The sequence below is a fragment of the Anopheles stephensi genome, chromosome 2 (assembly GCF_013141755.1).
Source record: "Anopheles stephensi strain Indian chromosome 2, UCI_ANSTEP_V1.0, whole genome shotgun sequence".
NCBI classification, from domain to species: domain Eukaryota; kingdom Metazoa; phylum Arthropoda; class Insecta; order Diptera; family Culicidae; genus Anopheles; species Anopheles stephensi.
Genome location: NC_050202.1, coordinates 67,631,319 through 67,656,347, shown reverse-complemented (window position 1 = coordinate 67,656,347; position 25,029 = coordinate 67,631,319). Strand labels below are relative to the sequence as shown.

At 45.9% G+C, this 25,029-nt stretch overlaps 2 protein-coding genes across 3 annotated transcripts in view; one reads left to right on the top strand and one right to left on the bottom strand.

Annotated features, from left to right (window-relative positions):
- Positions 1–401: 401 nt before the first annotated feature.
- LOC118504434 (UPF0676 protein C1494.01-like) lies at positions 402–12,953 on the top strand. The gene is made up of 5 exons (XM_036038875.1): positions 402–2,293; positions 8,176–8,291; positions 11,585–12,386; positions 12,466–12,583; positions 12,669–12,953. The coding sequence occupies exons 1-5, from the start codon at positions 2,209–2,211 to the stop codon at positions 12,724–12,726; spliced, it is 1,179 nt and encodes a 392-aa protein (XP_035894768.1). The 5' UTR covers positions 402–2,208; the 3' UTR covers positions 12,727–12,953.
- Positions 12,954–13,686: 733 nt separating this feature from the next.
- The window catches only part of LOC118504432 (growth hormone secretagogue receptor type 1-like), a 32,101-nt gene continuing 20,758 nt past the window's right edge, over positions 13,687–25,029 (bottom strand). Inside the window, exon 4 of one of the 2 annotated variants that reach the window (XM_036038872.1) lies at positions 13,687–15,552. In XM_036038872.1, coding sequence (XP_035894765.1) covers positions 14,082–15,552 — 1,471 coding nt within the window. In that variant the 3' untranslated portion in view covers positions 13,687–14,081. Of the gene's footprint in view, positions 15,553–20,510; positions 22,825–25,029 lie in introns of those variants that run through there. The other variant, XM_036038873.1, reaches the window with a different exon arrangement.

Below are 25,029 nucleotides of genomic sequence, written 5' to 3'. Positions count from 1 at the left end.
CGATGGGACATTTTGAGCTGTGGTTTAGAACAACAATAAAAAATGATGGCCCATTGTTTTCTCTTAAAATACCATGTTAAATGATGATTTATGCATAAAGTATACATGATTTGCTCGAATAATAAATAATATACATAATATGCTAACATAAACATTTTATTGACTCGTCATGATTTGATAAAATTATTGTGCTAAAAACTGTTGTACTAAAGTTACTTTCCCCTAGCGGACAGTAGCGCAACTATTATTAACGGTTGGTTATTCGATTTTTCTCATCGTTTTTTGGATGTTTAACAAATGTACAATTTGTTCACGTAAACGGTCATGTTTGCATTAGTAGTGGTACGATCGCTTCCCAAACGCGTATGAAAAGAAACGTCAAAAAAGAAGCGCTTTGTTGTTTCTTGTTTGTTTTTCTATTCATCAGAAGCGCACGCACAGCATAGCGAAAAATAAAAAGGAAGATCACCGTCCCGTCTCACATTGACGAATCTCGCCAACATACATTCGTACACACACCCACTCACATCCATCAGCAGCATATTCCTTGGCACGGGTTTGAGCGGATTCGTACTGCAAGCTCGCAGCAACATACACCAAGCCCCAGATGTTGAACGGGAGAATCAACGAATCTCAGGTGTGAATGAGTGTGTGAAGCAGTGAATAAATACAACGACTGATCCGCGAGTTTTATGATCGGTCAGTACATCAGCATCATCAGCATCGTCGTTGGCCCGTTTTCGAAAGTTTCAATCCCACCGCCAGAAGCAACCGGACCGAATACGGTGGTAGGTGTGCGCGTTGAGCTCGTGTCCGAGCCAAAACCGTCCGATTTCACCCGGTACCGCGTTCAGAAGTGTAGCAGCGCACCTGCAGCGGCGTACAACTGCAACAGCACCGAATAAGTGCAACGTGTCGTGCGTGTGCCACACACAAGCGCGATCGTGTGTGCCGTGTTGGAACACTGCAACGCTCGGCGATAGAATCAGCGAAAACATCATTTGCACACGGCGGCGACGGTGAACTTTGCGACTTGGACAACGCAAGCTCGTTTTATCGGACCAAACTTATCAGTGCCGCTATATCGCGACTGTGTAAACTAGCAGAACACGCTTACACCGATACGGGAATCACCTACGGTGTCCGATCCCGGAGCGCGGCAACGAGATTAACGCGCGGTTAGGGGCGTACGGAGGCGAACGTCGTGTCCCTATCCCAGCTGCCCCGAACGACGGCGGTACGCATCGACATTGGTCACACATGTGTGCGACGGTGCGCCGCGGTGGCAAGCATTAAGACCGACTCACGGTGTAAAAATTACGATCAGTAAGTGATTCGAGGCCAGCGCGAGCAGTCAGTCACTGGGGTACCCGTACGTGCGAACCGAAACCTTTAAAACGGGGTGGTAGAATATTCAGTCACCCTAAGCAGACGTGAGTGGAGTGAAGTGAATCTACCCGTGCGTGTATCGGGCCAAATGAGTTTAGTGTGCTTGTCACGGTGAATCAGCCACTTGCCTCGATTGCGTGAAGTGTGGCGTGAACATTTGAGTCGGAAGGCGAACGAACGAACGAGGAAATGATAGCGGGCTAGCTGATCATCACCACGGCAACCAACAAAACGTTTGCACCTCGCAACAAAAACAACAGCTGTAGGAAAAAAAACACACACTCAGACCCGTTTATACATCGCGTATGAACTGTGAAAGATTAATCGTTTCCGTGAAATAGTTAGGTCAAGGAATTGCTTACAAACCGTACAACAACACAGTTGAACGAGTTCCACAGGTTTGCGAGCAACATTTGGCGTACTGGAGTCACTCGAACCTGGAATGAAAAAGTGAAATTGCACCAGTGCTGTTGGTGCATGCCCAGTGCGCGCGTTTGATATTGGTAGTGGTGAAAACAAAAGCCCCCGCATACGCACCTCAAAACATACACCACACACACTCACATTCTCGCGGACGGATAAGTCGCGATCGTGCTTGTGCGCGGTGGAGTTGTGCATAGTTTGTGGTATCGAAAAAGACAAGAGACCAATAGCAAGTAGCAGAAGAAACGATCAGCATCAAAACCTGTCTCGAGTGCCGTGCCGGAAACCTTGGAATAGAGACGGACACACACACGTATACCGGATCGGGTGGTGGAAACATAAAAGTGTTGTTCATCTCATAACATTTGCTTAGACACTCGTAACTGCGGCCTCAGCATGTTGAAGAACAAAACTACCGAGGAAAAGGTTGACACACTGCTGTCGAAGAGTCAAATACCCATCATCGATCTCGCACACTGTGGTAAGTTAGCAACAGCATACAGACACACAGCAAGCTAGACGCAACCACAACAACAACAAAACACAAACAAACGATGATCGTGATCGCACGCGTAACCAGCACGAAAAGTGCGTGATGGTTTATCTATTTTTGAGAATTATTTTTAAAGTTATACCTTGTGAATTTTCATTCAAGCATTTCTTATACCATCACCATTCATGCAGGATCATCAAACGCCAGCTGAAAGGGGGATTCTGCATTCCCTGACCGATCACATACAGTTAGTGACAAAGCGACAAGAATCCGTATCATGTGAAACGGTATCGGTTGGCACCGAAAAACGCAACCAGACCCGCGGTAAACGTACCAGTTTACCAGACCCGCGGTTACTGGCGCACGAAGCGAGCGATTGATTGAAAGGCCACAACCCCATTTGCAAATGAATTATAACTCGATTGGCACTAACCTGTGCACCAGTGTGTGGCACCACTGCTCCAGGGTTAACACTGTGGTCCCACTTTCTGTCCCGTTCTTTCGCACGCGGATCATTGTCCCGTGCCGAGGACGAGCTGTGGGCCGCGCGAGATGCGCTACAGCATCCCCGCAGACAAAGCATCCCAGCCGTTCATGCGTTGACGGCACGGAAAGCAAATGAATCATCGCCACGATCGTGTACGGTTCATTGCCGAGCGCCGTACGTACGGGAACGACGATCGGCCCAGGCATGGTCGAACGATTGACAAATGCTCGCATCGTAACGATCTTTCCCCAGACCTATGCGCGGCGTCGCTACAAACGATCGCGGTTATGTAAAGTTCCGGTTAAAAGAAATCTGTTAAGCAATCGGAATCGGAACGAGGTAGGAACAGGGGCAGGGAGGATGCTTGCTGCATTGTGCTGCCATTCTGATGTCATTTGATCGGTGGTCAATACGAAAGCGTCAGGGGATCGAGGGGGGTTGTATGTTCATTCAAGTCGTCAGTAAATATACTGAACGGCCCCCGCCAGTGAGAGAGATGGAAAAAAGTGATTTTGAATGATCATCTATTTTTTGAAAGCAAAAACCACGTTCCATTCATTGGGTAAACCCTAGTGTTTGCAAAAGTTAAAATCGACAACGAATGGAAATCCACATGAAGGTTGTTTTCTATAGCATCATCATAAAGGGATTTACTATTAAAAATAGAACTGCTGCTTTCTGTGCTTCGCCTAGACTAAACAATCGTTAACTTAGTTGCTTAGTTGCTGATGGTTTATGCGATCATTTCGGACCGGCTTATAACAGGCTTGAAGTTTGCAATGTGTTTGCGTGCAAGCAACGAATGCCTAGCTGTGGGATATATTGTTTCGATTACTCACCACTTTGAAACCATATGCTACAGCGTATCCTATCGCTGATGACATGTCTAGGAGTTTCCACGAAAAAAAGCAATAAACATGCGTGTTTTTCGCAAAGCGCATTTATTCATCTATTATCAGTCTTGAATTCCTATCTATGGTTTGAATTACCCAGGCCCCCCTCTTTATAGTACGTTCTGAGTATGAATGGAAGATACGGCCGTGTCGTGATTTAACCGCAAGCCAAGCGTGTTGTTGAATTATAAACATTATCAACGCTATCCGGTGATTGTTATAGGGGCTGCGGTCATGAAGATGATTGCATACTGCCCGTTCCCTTCGCCTTCCTGACGCAGACGTTTTTAAAACAGCCGCCTGATTGAATGGTCACGATCGTTTACCAGCTAATCACTAACACGTGAAGACGTTAGAGGGAATTTAATGTTCTCTACCCAATTCTTTCAGTCGCAGCTCCCACTTCCAATAGTGCCCACTGTACGGATCACTAATTGGAAGGCGCTAAAAGAAAATTGGCACATATGTATACGGGCGACATGTTTAGTTTAGCCATTTTCGTGTCCCAATCATTTGGGTTCGTGCTAATGAACGCTTGTTTGCCGTCCACGCGGTTCCCTTTTGCTCGTGCTGGAACCGACCCACCGAACCAAACGCAAGTTCTTGTTTGTTTACATTTATTTAGAGCATCGAGAAGTGTATTGCTGATGATTGTTGTATTGTTGATGATGGGTCGGTACGGTGGCCGAGGCGACAGATGCACCGGTCTTCACACGGCAGGACCGGGGTTCATATCCCATCCAGACTGCCTCCCCGTACGCAGGGCTAACTACCTTGTTACGGGTAAAATCAAGTCACAGAACGCCAGAAGTGGCAGGCCGAGGAGACCTCTCGAGGTTTTAGTGCCAAGGAAGAAGAAGTAGAAGAAGTGTATTGCTTCTTACTTTTATTATGTCTGATGCTGATAACTTAATGGAAATATGTTCACAAAGGGTGTGTTAGGTTGCTTCCATTTTTTATCTTATTACATTCTTATTAATGATATATTCATTAGTTAAGATTTTTTTATTTAAATTACTCCAACCAACATCGCCCTCTTGAACATCAGCAAAACTGTCTTTCCCCGTCGTGCCATGAGTCGCCCCAAATCTTGCACACAAACCATCTAAAGTTTGCTGTGTCCCTATCATATCGCGTCCATTAAAAATCAATATCGTCAAGTGGTCCTTTGTGGGGGGTTTGCTGGTGCTTTCTTTTATGCTGGCCATAAAATCGGGGATTTCCATCTCACCTCGTGCCACATGAATCCATTTACTGTTGCCCCTTTTTACAGTATCTTCTCGAAAAAAAGTTCACGATTATCGATGAAAATGAAACAAAAATCAACAAACACACCTTCCCGCAATGCCATCAATGCTGCAAATCAGCAGCTTGCAAGCAGATTTGCGATGCGATTTTATTGCTTTATGACCTAACCAAAGTCCCGCTCTCGAAACGTAGCACCTTCCATAAATCATACGCGTTCTCCCTTCGCCGGATGCCCCTTTTCCCTGCCGGAGGGCTGTATTTCCATGCCAGATCTTTCTTTGTAGCACGCGCTTGAAAGGGTTAGGATTATTTCCGCACCTAGTGCAACAGGTGCGAACAAGCAACGTTCCACCCCCGATTTGATGCTTATCGGGCCTGCTAAAAATAAATCATACCCCAAAACACGCTTCCCACAGATGATCTTTGCGGCGGGGCTTTTATCAGCGAAAACTCGCTTTCCTTCGCATTAGTTTGCTTTTATTTTTGTATCGCCTTATCAACCAGCTCCTACTATCATCACCATCGCCGACCGTAGCGAACTAGTGTACGCTTCACCCTAAAGAGCGCATTCCTCTCGCTTTCTTTGCGGTTGCGAGATAAGGCTCTAATCCTCGCATTTCCGTCCGAGGGGTTAGGGAGGTGCGTTGGCTTTGGCGAATGTTACAGTGCGATACAGTTCGCATAGCGTTGATCGTTATCCCGGGAGATGATACCAAGACCGTCCATCATCGATTCCTGGAAGCAATCAAAGCACATCCTGCACCATAGTTGTAGTCAATGTAGTTTTCCAAAAACCTATTCAACCATAAAACTGCTCCATATCTTCGCCGGCGTTGTAGATAAGCGTGTCGCGAAAACTGTAAGATGTTGATTCACACGATGATTGTTGCTGCAAATGATGATGATGATGGGTGTGCGATAAAAAGCACTGCAGCTCCACCATCAGATGGTGGCCCAGATAATTTGGAGAGGCCACCGCCGTCCGGTATTCCGCTTCAAAGCCTATGATTTCGAAACCGCTTACCAATCATATCATTCAACCCGGGTCTCGCACAGTCGGAACGGGGTCAAGAATCGAGGAATTAATGCGTACACTCCGCCACCGTACAGTATCAGCTTTCTGTCGTCTACTCATTCGGGGTAGGACACATTTTGCTAAAGGAAAAGAGCATTCTTAACTCCGGCAAAAAGGATCGAGTCAGGCAAAGAAATATTAATCATTCTCATCCAAAAAATTCTTCCCGCCCAGGTTGACCTTCTTTTTCGGTAGGATAGTGCGTTTCTTTTCTCGCTCTCTACACATCCTTTATTCGCCACCCGGACGGTTCCGCAGACGGCTTTTAATGGAGTAGTAAAAAATGTGCATGAAAGGCGATTTCTGTTTGGTGCTTTTTATTTCCCTGTATTAACCTCCCCAATATTGGTCAGTAAGCGACGACTTGTCGTAAATTATTTGTGGTTTTTGGGTGAAACCCCCGGGCATGACTGGTGAGAAGATTCGCATGTCGCCTTCTTAACATCCACCACGTAACCTCCCTCGTGATTATGGTTTTGCTAATGTTCACTCACTTCCTACGGTGGGCGATGGTGGGTGATGGAGCTTTAAGGAGAGAAGAAAAATGGAACCAAAAGACCGCCGTAAGATTTTGTCTCCATTTTCGTCCCTTATTTTCCCTCTCGCTCGGGACTTTCCTTCCCGCTAAGGTCAATGCCGCAAATCTGTCCGATCTAATCGCGTTCAAATGATTTCTACTTTAAAGACACATTTCATTTCACTTCGCACTGTTCTTTTGCCTTATCTTGTGCCCCGTCCGCTCCGGTTCTCGCTATATTTCTTATCACTTCGTCGTCGGAGTTCCCACATACCGTGTTTTATGGTTCGCCTTTGCTGCTATTTCCTCTTTCCGGCGGAAATGAGGAACGGTCGAATTGAAATTTAAAACTCTGGATGTGCCGCATCGCGACGACTTCTTTGCCACTTTGTCGAGTGTGTGTGTGTGTGGTGGAACTGTTTAATGTCAATGATCATTCAAAGCCACAAGACGAACACCGAGGAGCAGCATGCCATCATGTCAACGTGTCAGCCACGTTCCGCTACATGCTGCTGCTGATGTTCGAAGTGCGTCCCGGTTTGATAATAACACATTCACTTGTCTTTTTTGTTTGCAGCTCGCATACGGGAATTAACTTTTCCCTTCGCTGGAAGTGAAGATGCGAAACGTCGGTTTTGATGTCGGTGACAGAGTCGTACACATTTGATTGAGCGGTTGACGAATGAAAATCAAGAGCAACCAAATGGTTAAATAAGCTTACATTTTTGTGGGCGGAAAAAACTGGTGAATAATCCCGCCTTCAAGACTCCCAACTTCTATTGATGCTTTTAGACACGTGGAAATGGAAAGTCTAAAGCCACAGCTTTGCTCAGTACCCACGTGTCTGGCTGCTTTGTAGGTTACCGTTTCATTTATTTATTTATTTTTAGCACCCATACGCAAAAAAGCAGCGTATTCTATGAACTGACATGCAAACTTGAAGTGAACTTTTGCCCGGATTATCGAAGCCGGGGCGAACCCCTGACACGCCATTCGAAAGTGTAAAGTCCTTTTTTGAGATTAAATGGCGGGGAAAACGCGTAGGAAAGCATGGTTTCTAGCCCAATCTGAGATAAGTTTGGTTCACTTCCAAATAAATGTATTTCATTCCCTTTATGCTTACCTTAACTTGATGTGTCCATTCCATCATTCAAATGCTTCGATTTCTTACAGTAGTTGAAAGAAAAAGAGCGATCTTTCTTGTTCAGGTCCCCCATGATGAATTAACCATAATAATAAATGCTTACTGCATTACGTTTTATTTGCACTGCCAACATTCCCTTGTCGGCCTGCCAATCAAACTCTGGAACTAAATTAATATTGTTCCCACACAAACTCGCTCCTAGTTGCTCACTTTGGTGTCGCGATCGGTCTAATCGACGATCAGTGGCGTAGAGGTAGATATCAATTCCTCTAATCGTGTCTCATAGCGTTGTGTGGGGTAAAAAATTATTGTAATGAAAGCAAAAACAAAACTAAATTCCATTAATTACCACCATTCCTTTCGTAGTCTTCACGTCGCCCCTTGAGCACTCGAGCTTCCTATTGCAATCGTATAGGAAGTTCCCCTCTGGGGGAGCAATGCTGTAACCGGTACTCAAGTATGCACACTTCTAACTTCCCACTCTCGTTTCGTTTCGCGGCGTGTAGGTACGGAGGAATGTCCAATCCGGTCGGTGGTGAATCGTGTCGGACATCAGCTGCACAAAGCGCTCAGTGAAAAAGGCATAGCGTTGCTGGTTAACCATGGCATATCGGAGGATAAGGTAAGTTTAAGTCGATGTTTCGCATTAGGTTAGAATACAAAAATCGAATGAGATTTAAATTAATCTACAGGGCATTAAAAAGACTTCAGGAGTGAACTGTAATTATTTAAAAGAACCCTTTGTTTTAATGCAACTGAACGACGACAGCATCGGTCACAAGCGACAAACCATGGCTCGTTTTACGTATGTCCCACACCACTTAGCTACTGGCCTTGCAAACTGCAAGTGGATTACACGTCTTGCAGAAGAACCCTGACGCACACGCACGTGATCGTGGCATACCCGATAAGAGGCACAAAAATACCCCCGTCTAGTGCGTTTCAGTTAACAGTACCTCACGGCTCACATCCAGCGGAAAAAGAATGGAATCAAAACAACCTCTGCTGACTTGACCGTTGTCTATCGCGCGTGGTCGTAAGCTTTGCAGCTTAGCCCACCTAAACCCCGTTAACCCCTTCCGTTCCGCGGGGAACCGGGAACGCTTCCGGTATCTTTTAATCCAACCGCCTTTCTGGAAGGGGATTACTTCAAGCTCAAAAACTGCGTATTATCTTCGGCGAGAAACCTTCGTACGTATCTTTCCCGAATCCACGATTGACGTCTGTGTCTTCAATTAGCACAAATTTCCGTATGTACGCTAACCAGGCGGATCCTCTCCACCTGTTCCTTGAGCACAGAGGCGTCAAAAGAAAATACGCGCGCCACACATTGTTCGGTGGTGGTTTGCTTTGTTTGCCGTACCTAGTTGTGTGATGAGGGCGGCATTCCAAGGGCCCGGAATTATTCCGTCAGGGGGCGGGAAACAACGCCCAATAAAAGCGCGCCTCAACCAACCGCTTCCGAAATGTTTCTGTTTGTAAACAGTTCGTTAAAAAACCGGGTTGTGGAAAGAAAAGTGCTTCCGGCTATGGCTACCGGATGAGGGATGGGCAAGAGAGAGAGCAAAAAAAAGGGACGATCATAATTCATCATAACGACAACTTTGCCAGCGAAGGGATTCATCGTAGCCAGTGGAGTCCGTGTTTCCAGCGTGCTAGGGGGGGAACGCTTTTATAGTAATGCTGGGTCGTGTCCTTCGGTGTTCGGGACTGGTGGACAGTGAACGCACGAGTGCACGACGGGGGCCCGGGGATGATGTTGTACGGGTTTGTTTATGCGCCACCGGTCTAGACGATAAACACCGTGCAGCAGTCTACCGAGCGTCTGGGATGGAAAACTACTACGGCTCGCAGTGCGTCACAGGTTGTGATTTCGGAATCACTTGCTTTATTTGTTTTTGGAGCTGGAAACATTCCGATGCCGGGTAGGGATAAAATTATTCATAATGAAGCAGGTGGTCATTTGCAGCTAACCGATGAAGGTGTAGTAGCATTCTACCGTAAGATAACGATCGACTTTGAAGCGGCGATGATTGCGCCCTAGACAGTGCTTTTTCAGTGGGTTGTCTGTGTTGGCCGTTTAGTTTGATTTTTTTGGAGGACGGTACATTTCTAATCAACAATCGATTCGATCTGCATAATAATGATTGAATCATGTGTTACGAACAGTAAAATAAAGTTCAAATTGATTATATTCGTATCTGATCGCTAAGCACCAATGAATTCCATTCTTTTGTGCAAGCAACAAATAGCAGACTGTCCGCACTCTCGAGACAAGCACACTCTTTCGCCTACGGTAACAGTATCCTCAAAAAGCATTTTACAGTCACCAATTAGCTTCGTACCACAACAACGGTACGAAGAAAATTAATTCGTTTTCATTTCCCATTGCTACGTTCATTTTGCTCCATTGGTTCCACCTTTGATCTCATCGTTTGCATGGGCTCGCGCTGTGTTTGGATGAAGTCTCCCGCTTGTATTCGCGGGAGAAGATGTCATCGACTTTCTGGTTTCAAATATCGGCTCGCCGACGTGAGTGCAGAGCGTGCAGACAGTAACACGATTATGTTCCGATTTCGCCCGCCCTAAACAATGGGGCGTTCTATTTTCATGTGTCTCCCCATCTCTCGGCACCGTAGCTCGATCGATTAAAACGCGACACTTAACCTTAAACTTCACTTCCTGCTGATGTTGCGACCATAACGGGCAACTGGTGCGTAGAAAAAAATTACTCTCCCTTTTTCCGTAGCGGAAGACAGATTCCTACGCGACGCGGTTAACAACGGCAGACGATCCGTCCTTTATGACGACGAAAGCTCGGTCGGCATTTATTGATGGGAGACGGTAGCCGCCCTTAGCTCGACTTTAGTATCGACTGCCGCGGTTCCCTGATTACCTGTGGGGTGGAAAATTTTAATTTCAAAACATTCCACCACTCCACTCTTCATGAGCCCCTGGTGATTGCTCATCGTATGTACGCCTTTCCTTAATGGTCTCGTTACACGAACAAGCGGTACCGGATGAAGGACGATGAAGACGACGCAAGTAACACAATCGAACACGTGGTACAAACGATGCACATTACCAACGACTACTCGTACCGTGCGATGTTTTGACTTTGCCGGTCGGCGATCTTAAATCTAGCCCCGTGGATAAGATCTGTGCGTAACAGACAGACGGTTGGAACAAAACACAAATTAAAGCTATTTGTTTCAACGACAAATAACAAGCTAGAAACTTACTGCCGCAGTCCATCGGGATGGTGTTTTGGAAGAAGAGGAGGACACACACACTAACAAAGTGGGATGCCTGAAGTTCATCTAAATGCGTGTCATTTTCTCGTGAGCAAATGATGAACGATAAACCATCGCCGGGGACAACTATGCCGAGCGGCGGATGTAATCATCAGTCTCGTGGGTAGTAGCGCGGATCGGCAGACGGGGCGGCTAAACTTTACCTTTTTTACGAGCGTCCAAATTGTGGGGGAATTAGTATCACAAACAAGTAAACGATTGTCAATATAACCGCGTGACGACAATTTTCCGACCGGGTAAAGGGATGGTCTTGGTGCAGTTCACAGTCCACTGGCGCTGGTCCGCTTAGCGCCGTGTGTCATGGAAACGGTTGTTTAACGATCTTATCGTAAGGGCCATTGGAAGTCTGTTGAAGTTGTTTTATTTTGCCTCTTTTTTTCGGGTGCATTGTTGTCAGTGGTAGAAGATTTAAATACCGTGCGTCGAAGGGTGTCCGGATATTTTGATGAGTTCGTTGAACTAGTGTGCAACGTTTTAGGATCGATAGTAATAGCGAAACTTTTTTTTACGACGAGGTCTTAAAATGCGACAATGCGGTAGTTAATATTGATAACTCATTTAGTGTGTTTCCTTCTCCTCTTCTCTACCTCTCAACCGCTAGATGAAGCAGGTGTACGGTCATCTGGACGATTTCTGCAAGCTTTCGGATCCCACGAAGGAAACATACCTGCGCAAAGGCGAAACGAACCACGGCTACATCAAACCGGGACAGGAACGTTTCGATGGCAAATCGAAAGATCTGCGCCACACGTTTAACATCTGCACACTGAAGCCCGAGGGACCGTTACCGGACGAACCGCTGCCCGGCTTCCGGGAGCATGTGTCCGATCTGGCGACGGATTTCAAGCGCCTGTCGGCACTGCTCCTGCAGGCACTCGCCGTCGGTATGGAGCTACCGTGCGGGTACTTTCTCGAGAAGCACCGCCACATACTGGACGGCGAGGGCGAAAATCAGTCCACATTCCGGCTGCTCTACTATCCTCCGCTAATCGAAGACGATGGCAAAAATGAGCTGCTGCGAGGAACGTGCAAGTACAGCCAGCAACGCTGCACAAAGGACGAAATCGATCTGTCCCTGCCCGAAGACTACCGTGCCAAATTACGGGAAGAGCAGGAAGAGCAGGAACAGCAACAGGTAACACGGTGCGGAGCACACTGTGACTACGGCACCTTTACCCTCCTCGCACAAGACTCGGAAGGTGGGCTGGAGGTGAAGCTGCCCGGTACCGATCGATGGAAACGTGTCGGCCATCTGCCCGGTGCCATCCTCATCAATGCCGGTGAGCTACTGTCAACGTGGACGTGGGAGAAGATCAGCGCCCTGCAGCACCGTGTGATTATTCCGCAGGAGGAAACGATCCGTACCCGGGGCCGTCATTCGCTGGCATTTTTCGTCCATCCTGGTAGGTGCCTGCCGCTGGTGGGATAGAGTATCTCTAATATTAGCAGCTAAATGTTTTTCCATTGTCCATCCACTCACAGACAACTGCATATCGATTACACCGATCGATCTGCCAACCTCCAGCTCCTCCAATTCACTCGATTCAGATGAGAAAAAGACCAAAGGACGGAAAAAGTCCTTCAAAACGGCCAAGTCAAAGTGAGTATGAGATAAGGCCCAGTCAAAAGCTCTTCCTCATGCTCATTATCGTTACACCTTTACTCTCTCTCTCTCTATGTTGCAGAATCTACAATGCGTACCAACACGTGCAACGGCGCTTCAAGGAAACGTACGCGTCGTAGCGTATTAATCTTAGTAAGGAAGACAGCAAGCGATTTGCTTAGATTTGTCGTCTACTTAATACGGATCCATCCCTTCCCCACGCATACGACGGACAACGAGGGTTCATCGGTGCTGTATTTATGAGACTTAGCCACCAATTTATTCCACCCTTTTCTACTTCCATCCTAAACTGGTGTACGCCGAATTTTTTTAACGAAATAATATAAAACAAGATACAAACCTTCAAGCGCGCTCGGCCTTGGCAAAGGGCCATTTTCTTTCATTCCTTACTCGATATCCCATACTTGGCATCGGTGAGCCAAGCGACTCAACATAACGGCTCTCCTGAGCGCAATATAATTCAGGCCGAATTAGAACCGAACCTTAATGTCATTTCGCCGTAAATGAAGCCATCCCGTTAAAGGGCACATCATTCACGATTTCGCTCGCCCAGTCGCCCGCCACGAATTCATTGACTGAGGTCGTGTCGGTGCGACAAAAGCCTACGTATAATTAAATATATCTTGACACATTTTGGACGTTTGCACGACGCCGATCACGATAGAGTAGAGCTGGAAGACATCTATAAAGAGGCGTGCAGGGCGCGCGTGCTCCGATAGCAGATAAACGGATGGATGCCAGTCAATTACGCTGGGAAGTGATTTGTTTCGCGGACGTTTTTGATGCAATCGGGCGCGTTCAATCGACGTGGGAAGAAACCATAAAAGTGGTTTTATGGAGTTACTTAGTTGTTCCGCCGCTGCGAAAGTGTGCGCAATCACTATCATAATGATACTGACAGCACAAGACTCAAGGGACTTGAGTTGTTTGCGTTCTCATGCGGCTTGAAGTTGGAAGTATATCTTAATTTGGTAAACAAGACAAAACGCATAAATTAAGCCTTACGGTTAAATCGCTTTTTAGAGCACTAGTAATCACGTCGCTTTTTTAATTCATCATCAACGTAAAACGATATTTTATGAACCTTCACCTCATCAGGGTATGGATTTTTATTTAGGATAAATGTTACACATAAAATCTTCGGCCGCTTCCTACATCTATTGATCTTGTATGTACTTTGTGTATAAATAGTTTCGAATGTACAACGTGGTGGTGGTGGAATACTTGGTATCCGCCACTTTCACTTTCCCTTTGCTCTGTTCCTCATTTAAGCGTCGTTCTCTAACAAGAGCACGCTGGCAGCAATTGCACACAAAAGTAAAGCCATTCGACGTTCATAACGCCTTCTAATGCACCCTTTTCCCATTCCTGTTCCGTGTACCAGACAGTTTGCAACTGTTTTGCCCATTCACCCTTACGCTAAACCATATGTAATTCCAAACTGTTACGAGCACAACATTCTTCGCTCCAGGAGCTAAATATCACATTCCATTGAACCAACGGCAAAAGACGTTGCTATGCACGCCGTAGGTGATTCCTTTCCATTCCCTTCCACCTCGATCCTTTCCTTCGTTTGCTGGTCCGCTGTTGGCGAACGCTGGTCCGTCTCGCTGCTGTTGTCACCGGTGGGCAAGTCGGTACGGTTGGCTTGATCGGGGGTGGGATCAAGATCAACCGAACCGGTGGCCACTATTACCACAACCGCCGTCGCCGTAGCTGCCGTTGTAGCCGTCGCAAGTGCCGCCGTAGCGTAGGATTTCAGCAGAGAGAATCGATTATTGTCATTGCTCCGGTGAGGCTGCTGTTCATTGGCCAACGGCGGTGTGCAATCGTCGGTGGATTCCACCTCGGAGGTGGTGATACAATTGTTGGTGATGGCAGTGACATGACCGTGACCTATATGGCTACCACGATAGTGATGAAAATCTAGCTTTGCTCGATACGACTGTCGCGAACCGTTAAACCTAACCCTATCCTTAAACCTATGGAAACCGTTACTGTTTGGCAGTGGTTGTTGTTGTTGTTGCAGAGGACCAATGCCTCTAACATTGCTGTCGACACTTTCATCTGCTGCTTCCTCTTCTTCTACAATTTTGTTACCGTTTTCAAGTACCGGCCCGATCAGTGTCCCCACCTCCTGTTGCTTTGCGTCCGTGGAGTTCATCTTTCCCGCACTCGAAACACCCCGAATCGATATGATACTGCTGTGACGCCTCAATGCAGCTTGGCTTGGCGGATGCCACGCATCGCTCACCGGTGGCTGCTGGAACTGTACCGTAGGCCGTCGGATGCTGTTACCACCATTGCTGCTGTCCTCGCGCTGACTTTTCCGCTGACTGGAGCTTGTACCGTGCGAGCTGCTCAGATTCGTCGAACCGGTATGGAACGTACCGCCGCCCTTGCGCGCCCCACTCGATATGCTGTCCGACCGTACAATCTTACCGCATCCGAGCAGCTGCAAAAATCCATTACGGAACTTCGACGACATCAGGTTGTACAGGATCGGATTGATGGCCGAGTTCATGTACAGCATGATACGGCAGAAGTACAGCAGGATGTAAAACCGCTCGATACCGACCGAAACGATCGTCTCGCTCGGCACGATAATGATCCACAGTGTAAGTGCCCGAAATGGTAACAGGCAGACGAAGAAGCTTACCACCACGGCACCAAGCATGAAAATCACCTGCTTCCGGTACTTGTAAACATTGCCCCGATTGCCGTTGGACGCGCTGGACATGATAATGCTCGGGTTGTCCATCAGATTCTTCGCGATGACCGAGTACAGCACGACCAGTATGAAAAGTGGGATGATGAAGAACAGCACAATGCTGCCGACGAAGAAGGATGCGGGCCAGAAGCTATCCACTGGCGATAGGCAGGCCGCCACCATGTTGCCATCGATGTACTCCACGTACTCGTACGACGAAATCATCAAGATTGGACTGGTGAAATGGGGCGTGTGTGGTGAACAGAGAATTTAAGGGAAGAAAGAAAAGGAGAATTAATCAAACTTGTCAGGTACCGCAGAACGGGTCTGTTGGATGAAGTTTTTCTGCTGAGCTTCATTAGATGCTTTTTTCGGGAGTAATTTGTGCTCTCTAAACGTGCGTTGTGCGGATATGTTGTAAATGGTTTCTGTTTACCCTCTACTCACTTACCTGGGGTGTGTTTGAAATTGCCCAATAAATGTTGCTAAACTGCTCTTACCTTAGGATGGTCTTGGCAAACTGAAGACTGGTATAGGTATAGTAAATTGTAAATTGTGTATCATGCAATTTTGTACAAGGAAGAAAATAGGTCAATAATGATTGGCTTAGTTCTGGGTGTTATTTAATCTATTTTGGCATTTAAATCAATTTTTCTAATTGGACTCAATTTTCTAATATTATCGAATGAACCTAAGTGGTTGAATCCGCCATATTGTTTCTACCGTCTTAGATGTATTCGTTACAAATATCCTGATAGAAATAAATCACTCCACATCACGGCTTACTTCTTAATTCCATGTTAGTGTCTTTAACTCAGAGCTAAGTTATGAATCATTCAGAACCATCAGGCTTATCACAGCAAGAAAGCGAAGACTTCCGCGTTCAACGACCTGTGTAAAATCTAGTAACATTGAGGAGACTAACTCTTCCTGAATCTTACACCGATATTGCATACTGTTAGGCGCAATGCTCCAAAGATCCCATAAGAGAGTAGAGTTGATGCTTGAGAAGGATTTTTCCTTAAACTGACTGTCTCTATGCCATACAAAGTTTTTAATCTCTTATTCTACAGCACAACAAGCCTTGCGCCAAGCCTCTACACACGAACCCGTTTCGACGCACGGTCATATCCGCCTAGAACCGGAACCGGGGCTAACGTGACTCGATCCCAAACAGCAGCAACTGTTAAATTAATTTCACGCAAAAAGCGGCAGATTCAATTAATTCATCCCAAAGACTTCTAGCGTGTCTTCCACGAAGGCTAAAAGACGGACCGAACGCGAAGTGTAAGGCGATGTCCAAAAGCCATCCGTTGTGATCGTTTTTTTTTCGCTTCCTCTCTCCCTCTTCTGTCTCATCAATTAACCATGCAATGGGGAAAGAGGACCTGCTTCATGTTGTACTGTAAATTTCAACTAAAATGAACCCTAGGCGGACGTGATGGGAGTGTGCAAGTAGCGATGAAGGTACTTGCTAATTTTGGACGAGTCGTTTGACGAGTTGGAAAAATTACTTACTAGCCTTTCTGGAAAGGTTTCAGTTACAGTGTTGATGTGTGACGTCGGTGAACCAGTTTGCTTTGGAAATTTAATGACAACTTGTTTGCTGTGTAGACAGAACACAAACAAGACCGAACCCTTCCAAGAACTATAACTGTAATTGTTGAGGGTGTTTTATTTTTCTGTGTGAAAATCTACGTCAGAATACTGTTCAAATAAACGCACAGAAACTAAAATGGATACTCAATCGATTGTTGTTCCATCCACTCAAGAAGATAATAGTTCAGTAAGACTCGAAAGATACGATACTCCCAACGTAAAACTAGTGACTAAATTATTTAGCCATTTCGATTTCGAGAGAATGTATGTGCATTCACGACTGTCTTAACCTTCATCGCCTAGACACGATAATGTATTCACTGCCGTTTCCTTGGGTTTCTCCCGCCGACATTTGGTTGATCGCCAGCGCAATCGTTCGCCCGTACAACCCAACCGGCGTACGGGGATCCTATGATCCCTACCGAAAAGAAGCCTTTTACCCTTTCCCATGTCTTCATCGTAATGTACTTTCTCATTAGACCCTTGCTTGGCGTGGATCCCTAATGCAGGTTGTGTGTATGCTGCCAAGTACAATGCGGTGATTCCCACCGGCATACACACACGCACCACCGTCTCCACATCGTGCGTTAATTTCGTCGCAATGGGCGATGACGGGATTGATAAAAGTCAACCATTGTTCCACACTTTGTGCTCCAAAGTTCCCCCAGCTCCCTCCTCAATACTGGCGTTCTATTAGGACGTGAGTCTGTAGCCGGGTGAATTTTCCCGATTCTCTATGGCATCGGTTTACAGTTTACTTGCGCCAAGAAACACAACAATCAGGAGCAAAACTTTATACATGGCGTCTGAAGGAAAAAAAAACTTTTCATCACACCCTAAGAAGCAGGGAAATGATGGGTCGGAAAATAAACTTTCTAATCTCTACACAGGGAAAGTTTTTGGCGAAGTCGTGCTTTACAGCTAAGATTGCGCGCGCGAACTGACACAAGGGCAATCTTACACTGGGGGAGGGCTGTTTTGGGAAGGCTATAGAACGAACTGTAAATAAAAAACGTACAGCTTGAAAATGGATACCAGTTGGGAAGGCAGTTTTATCACGGCCTCGGGCGATGTATTGTTGGATGCACATAGACATCGCATTTAGAGCACGTGTTTGTCTCATTTTTCCAACGGTATTTCACTTGCCTGTAAGCATTTTATCGATGCAAAGTTTTTGTTTGTGAATTGTTTCGCCCATGCAGTCTCGCGGTAATGGGCTGCTAAATGCTGCCGTAGCGTTACTGCTGTTCAATAATTGAATTGATTTTATGATTATATTGTTGCTGGGCGAACTTCGCACCAATCGTTTGACAGAATCCTCCAAGAAAAAAAAGAAATCCTCATCAAGTACAACCTGAATTAATTAAGTTTTATTTAAAATAGTTCGCAAACACCCTCATCGTGTTTCGATTTTCTACATGAACAAACTCGAATACCCTCGTTCAAAAATTACCATTTCCAGCCCACGAACGGCTAGTTTGAAACCAAACTAGAAAGCATGAACTTGTTGTAGATTTAAATAACTGCCACTTTAGACGGTTCGCTCGCCCCAAAAATGCCTTCATTATTTGCATGCCTTTTAACGCCAAACTTGTCCCAAAAACTATGCACAACATCCACCATGGAGACGCATGGTGGTTTTCGTGCTACTGCCCCGTTCGGTTCCGTTTCAATTCCAGATTGGACGCTGCTGCTGAACACTGCCAGCATCTAATGCTGTCAAACAAGCAAAAGTGTCAACAAAACTATAATATTTCATTCTCAGATGGCATAACCATCGGCATGCTTTCGTGAAATATAGAGGGATGCGGATGTGATCGTTGGAATGTCGGCCGCTACACGAAAAGGGCCTGCAGTTAATCGTTTGCTCAGTGTGAGTGTGTTATGAGAAGAATTTAGCAAGAATGATTGTTTTCCACCTCCATCATTTGGCATTGTCATGCTGACCACTACTTACCTTACTGTATTGTTCCTACCCGTTGGAGTGTTTGTGCGTGTTTGAAAGGGATGTAGCCTATGTACAGAATGATGTAGAATTTATATGTGCGAACGATGCTAGAACAATTTTTAATCTAAACAAAACATATCTTACCCTTTTAAGTTGTTTGCATAAACAACTCTCATGACTCGTTGTAGCGCTTGCCAGATCAATTAATGCTAATGGTCCATTTACTACTACATGCGCCATCATGACCATTCCGCTTTGCTAAACATTTACTAGCAGGTGTCGGATGAGGTGACGAACTAATTATACGGTACATAACTACATAATCATCTATCATTACTTAACATCTTTACAACTTAACAATGGAATGAGGTGTCTTGGTGCGGAGGGTGCATTCAGTTTCAGTTAAATAGTTAATATGCTATTTCTGTTTTGATGCCTTCAATAATAAAATCACTGGGGGCAGCAGGCGTAACGGAACCACCCCTTAAATGGCTTCCCACTTAAGCGTGAAACGATTTAAATACGGTACCCTGTTATTGAAATTAGCTGCCAAACTCAAAAAACAAACCCGCTCTGTCTCCTCAATAGCCGTTGGATACATGCTCGAAGCTCCCAACACTGTATCCAGTAGAAAAGGGAACTGTCATCAGCAGAGGTTGTTCCGGTATAATGGATGGAACACTCCCGGTCGGTTTCGAGATAACTTTTTCTGGCTTTTTTTGTTTTTGGTCCGATACAAGTATGACTTGCTGAAGTTGGGCTAGGTTTTTTTTTTCTTGGGTCTGTGTCTTGCGTAACCTAGCCCTGCCTCGGGAATTAGAGCAAAACCAGAAGGTGTTGAAATATTGTCATAAATGGCATCGCCTGTCCGATGTGTGCGTACGACAAATCATACTGTCCGATTGTGTAAGAACGTATCATGTGAAACACGCAACGTATGTGCCATAATTCGGCTATTTGAAATGGCATTAAACTTGTTAACAGCGATTAAAGCACACCATGATGGATGGATTAAACTCGCCCCCAAGCGCCAGCTAGAAAAGACTAATGTTTGTTTTCCTTCTAAGCGCTTCGTTTCGGGCAGCTGGCAACGAAGACTGTGCCCACTGCGAGTATTTAAACAAAGTCAAAACAATCTGACCAATCTCCCGCCAGTTTATCTCGCGCATCGTCCCTCGCCGTCGACAACGGTGATGATGGCTATAAACAGATCAGCTCTATTTGCAAACGGGGCTGGTGGTAAATTATAATCTGCTCCCCGTGCTGCTACTGGCTAACGGGCGATATCACCAGTATTTGCCGTCGGGCTACCGGTAAACCTTACCCCCTCTTCAAACCAGCCACGGGGGTTTGCGAAGCAAATGGCACGAAGTTTGTGAGCAAAGGCACAAAATGAAAGCTAAATTCGCGCGTGAAGAATTCAATCACTCGAAAATGGGGAAAATGTAAACAAAACGCTCGACCGTCGAAACTCAGCGCCGAAGTTCATCGATGTGAGCGTTTATTTAGTTGTTGGCGGTGATTTATTAGACGATCGATTGTGTTAAAACGATCAGTCAATGTCTTTTTAACAAAGATTGTAAAACTGTTAAATAAATGTCTAGATTTGTAATAAACATTCTTAGCTTTTATCCGGCGATCCAACGTTCGTTAGGCTACGTTTTTATTTTGTGTATAAATAATCATCAATTTCATATCTATCATCCTTTCTTTTTTTTGCGGATGCTGTATCATACATCAGCAATGGTTACATTTAGTAAGTAAAACTACATCAAATAAAATAAAAGAACAACAAATTTTAAATTAAACTATCTACCGGTTGTGCCGCACACTTATCAACAATTATCATGCTGTTACATCGGTACTTGGAAAACCCGCTTCAATACTAACATAAAGCTACGAATCTAAACCAAAAAGCTTCAACACACACCGGCTGAAATCTTGCGAAATCTTGTGGAAATACTATCGATGTACGCTACGCACTCGCACGCATACGCCTCTTTTGTTTCACCGATTTGCAATTTCACGTTGCGTTTTGTTTTCTCCCTTGCACGGACTAGGACTTACGAATGGTTAAGTAAATGCGATCGACCATTTACGGATGGCCATTTGGCGTGTAGTTTTGTGTTTCGTTGTTCTGTGTCTTTTCTTCCTTTTTTGGCCATTTTTGGTATGAGCATAGTCTCACATTTTGAGGGTTCGATTCTTTCTTCTTTGGAGGAAGCCAATCGAGTCCACCACTCGGGAATGGAAAAGGTGTGCAGCTGACGTGGGGAGAGCTCGGTGACCAACATCGCATAACGCATAACGGTACAGCTTATTACCGGGTGACGATTATGTGTAGCGCCCCGATGGTTGGCCATTTTCCCACAAGTGTAACGAACAAACAAACAATAGTGGTGATCCCTTCCGCCCATTTTTTCTGTTTCTTGGTTAACTATTGTCGCTTTTATGAGCGGCTTGACTGGGGAACGGAGAACGGCTTTCTTCGGCACCTCTAACGGAAGGTCAGTGACCGGCGCGAAAGAAAACCCGGATGGTGTGTCCGACGTCCCCGGTACTCGACCTTCAAACTGTTCAGCTTCCGCCCAACTCCGAGTCGAGACGGCGAATCGTATCCCGTTGGACCACCCGCCCGGATTTGGAAGGCGGAGAGGTTTGGTGCCATGCGTTCGGTACAACGAAACTCAATTAGAAACGCCGACTACGCAGACCACAAAAGCGACGACACCGCGGGATGTCGACTCGCTCGCCTGCTCGGAGGTTCCTCGGGATGCCCAATACAAACCCCGTTAGTCAAACACCCAATCGAATCCAAACCCGAATCGGTTGAATTGTCAAACTTTTCGCCCAGCAATAGCTCCCGTCAGTAAAGTTTCGTCCAGCGACAGCTGCTTTACTGTCGCTCGTCTACTGTCTCCGTTCGGCACGTTCGGTCGGCGTGGTCCATGGAACCGTGGCAACTTCATCCGCAGTGGATTGCGCAAAGCTTGCGAACGGGGTAATAGTGCCGGCTCGGGATGGTCGATGCGTAGCAATAGCTGTTCGGCTTCGGCCGACGCTAACAGTCCGGCCGGTTCGTCGAAGGTCACATTGAACTGACGTTTAAATGCACTACGATGACACGGGCTGGGCCGGACCGGCGTTGGTGAAGAAAACACCAGCAGCGGGCTCGAGTACTGGCGGACGAGATTGATGCGGTAGAAGGAGGTTGGCGGTGAGGATCCCCCGTCCGTCGGCAGCTGAAGGCGCAAATCGTCCAGCGATAATGTAAGCTTTTTCGACCCATTCTTCCGGTCCATTGGATGGCCGTCTGTGCTCGGTTCGTGGCCGCAGCCGAGCGAAGGATGTCCGCCAAAGGTGGAGCTCGTGGTGGTGGTAGTGGTGGTGGTCGTGGTGGTAAACGTGGCAGACCGGTTGCGACCCTTGCGGGCACCGCGTCTCCCAGTCGCCCAGCCCGAACAGCTGCACAGCCGCAGAAACCCTTTGCGAAACTTGGACGACATCAGATTGTACAGGATCGGGTTGACGGCCGAGTTGAGGTAGAGCATGATGCGGCTAAAGTACAGCAAGTTGTAGTAACGCTCCGGTGCAAGCTGCTGAAACGTTTCCTCCGGTACGAGAATGATCCAAAGGGTAAGCACGCGGAACGGTAGCAGACAGGTGAAGAAGGCAAGTACGACCGCGCCCAGCATCAGTACCACCTGCTTGCGCGCCTTGTGACTAAGCTCCGGTTTGCTTAGCCGTATCTTGAGCCGGGACCGATCGCTGGCAATCAGATTGCGTGCAATGATTGCGTACAGCACGATCAGTATGGCGAGCGGGAGCACGAAGAACAGCGAGATCGTCATCAGGAAGAAGGTGAACGTCCAGCCGTTGGAAGCTTTCGTGAGGCACATGGCCGCCCGGCTTCCGTCCAGGTACGGTTGCACGCTATACTCGGCGAAGAAAAGGATCGGACTGGGCCCGAAGGACGCGACGATTAACACGGTTGACGGAGAGGGGCAGCAAGAGGAGGAGGAGGGCAAAATGGGGCAGGAGCACACACACGCACAAATACACGCAAATAGACAAAACCACACACCAAAGGATGATAGTTGGAGAAGCGGAAAGTAGTCGTGGACGTGCACGGGAGCGACTGAAGACTAGTGCTGTTGTTGATTAGGATAAAAAATCTTATAAAAAGAATTCGAAATTAATTTAGAAAACTCATCAGTCTCATTTCTGTCTCATTTGTGACGTTAACTGCGCCGAAATGACAAATCACTCCCATGATGAAGTGAGTCACCTTGACAAATGGCTCACGAATGGCAGATCATCATCGCATCATCTCATCAGTGATGCTTATTAAAGTATTAACCACAAAAAAAAACAAAGCAAAAAATCTGACACATTCTTTCAACTTACAAAAGGTATGCAATTACTCACACCACAACCATTTAAAGAATGTTGTTGAAGTTTTTATCTCCTCCCGGGCTACCGTCACAGTGAAATATTTTAATTTGTTTTCGCTTTTTTGCTTGCTTGCTTGAATTCCACAATACTCTTACAGCAAAGACAACAAAATCAACAACACGAATTTGGTCCCGAAGACCGGTACTAGGGCACTTGTAAATTGTTTCATCATCCGCACGTCACCACAAATGGTAGTTCCGGTCCGGTACCGGTTCGGACGCAGACAGCGCCGTGGCGCATTTATTTGGTTACCATGCCCAAATTATCGGCATGACCGTCATTCTTTGTTGCTCGGGTGTGTCACCATCAATCCGGTTGCAGATGAGTGTACCCGTAAACTTAATCCGAGCGACACCAAAAAAAAACTGAAGAACTGTATTACGCATTTTTAATGACCGACATTCCTTCCTCAACAGAAAAATTCTTGGTGGTGGTAGTGTTGCGATTATCTGCAAATAAATTCCTCCCATAACCTAGCAATAAAACCATTTCCCGGCGGATCTCGAAATTGCGCTACAATCTCACGCCGAGCCGTGATCATAAAAATACATTTGGATGAATTGTATCGTCCAGTTCGGGCTGGAATGCAAGCGAAGAATATTTTGAAGCAATTTACATCAGCAGCACACTAGCACAACCTTCCTCACTGGTCAGCAGTTTGGCTGTGTCTATTGCTTTCAGCCACTCCAGTCTTCTATGCACGTCCACGACCGTTTTGTATAAAGCTCACAGATAATTTATCGCGCGTTCACAACAAAAGTAGAATGGCCTGTGTGGTAAATGGTTTTATGTTCTGTCCAGTTGTTATAGTTTTTCCCGACCACACAGTCCCAGCTTAGTGTTTATATCCCACGCGACCAGTTAAATTGAAGTAGTTTGACAGTTAGATAAGGCCGATGTATTGGATTCTTATATTAATCTTATACTTAAATTAAAAACATAATACAATACATTGTTAATCATTGAAACGGTCATTTTAATTATGACGTAGCGATGAAGCAAATTTAGTTTGCATAAATTAGAAACAGAAAATATTAGGCCAAGACATTCCACAATTATTCTTAACGTAAGGAGTTTTGATGGAGGCGCATGGTAGTTGGTAGTACATGAACCCTTTTTTTTACTTCTGCTTCAACGACGAAATACTTATTTCTGCTTCATTGTAATGTTAACAACTTTTTCTTTAGCTTTTAATCAATTTTTTTTCGCACATTATTATTCACAATACGCTAGATATCGCAAGCGCATGGTAGTGACAAACACCCAACAGATCACGGTTGAAATGTCACTTTACCAGTTTAGCGGAAAATCTTTCCCCTCCGACTGGATCTTGTTGAATTGTTGTTTATTTTCCTTTCCATATCGATCACAACATTGCTATCAATTTCCCACTCAACAACAATGAATCGAAGCGAAATCGAAATTCCATTCTCACTTTTAAGTGTGCTTGTGTTTTTTACCCGTACCGAATTCGATCAAACCCACGGCATTACGTTTCACTGAGAAACTTGCTTATTTTTTGTGCTTGAAAACTGGCCGCAGTTTTTGTGCGTTCCATCCCATTCCTTGTATTCCCACTTTTTGTGTTTGTGTGTATTGGAAGGGATTTTTGTTTTTTATTTGTCTAACTTAATCCAGTATCCCCTTTCGCTGCTTCACTTAAATTCGCCTCGAAATCAGCTGTTGTGGTGATGTTGGATCGGTTGGAGT

Bases quoted from the DNA above. Each gene is read 5' to 3' on its own strand.
- LOC118504434 (XM_036038875.1), top strand. From the start codon at position 2,209: ATGTTGAAGAACAAAACTACCGAGGAAAAGGTTGACACACTGCTGTCG. The intron at 2,294-8,175 runs GTAAGTTAGCAA...CGCGGCGTGTAG, and splicing joins CATCGATCTCGCACACTGTG to GTACGGAGGAATGTCCAATC. The intron at 12,387-12,465 runs GTAGGTGCCTGC...ATCCACTCACAG, and splicing joins GGCATTTTTCGTCCATCCTG to ACAACTGCATATCGATTACA.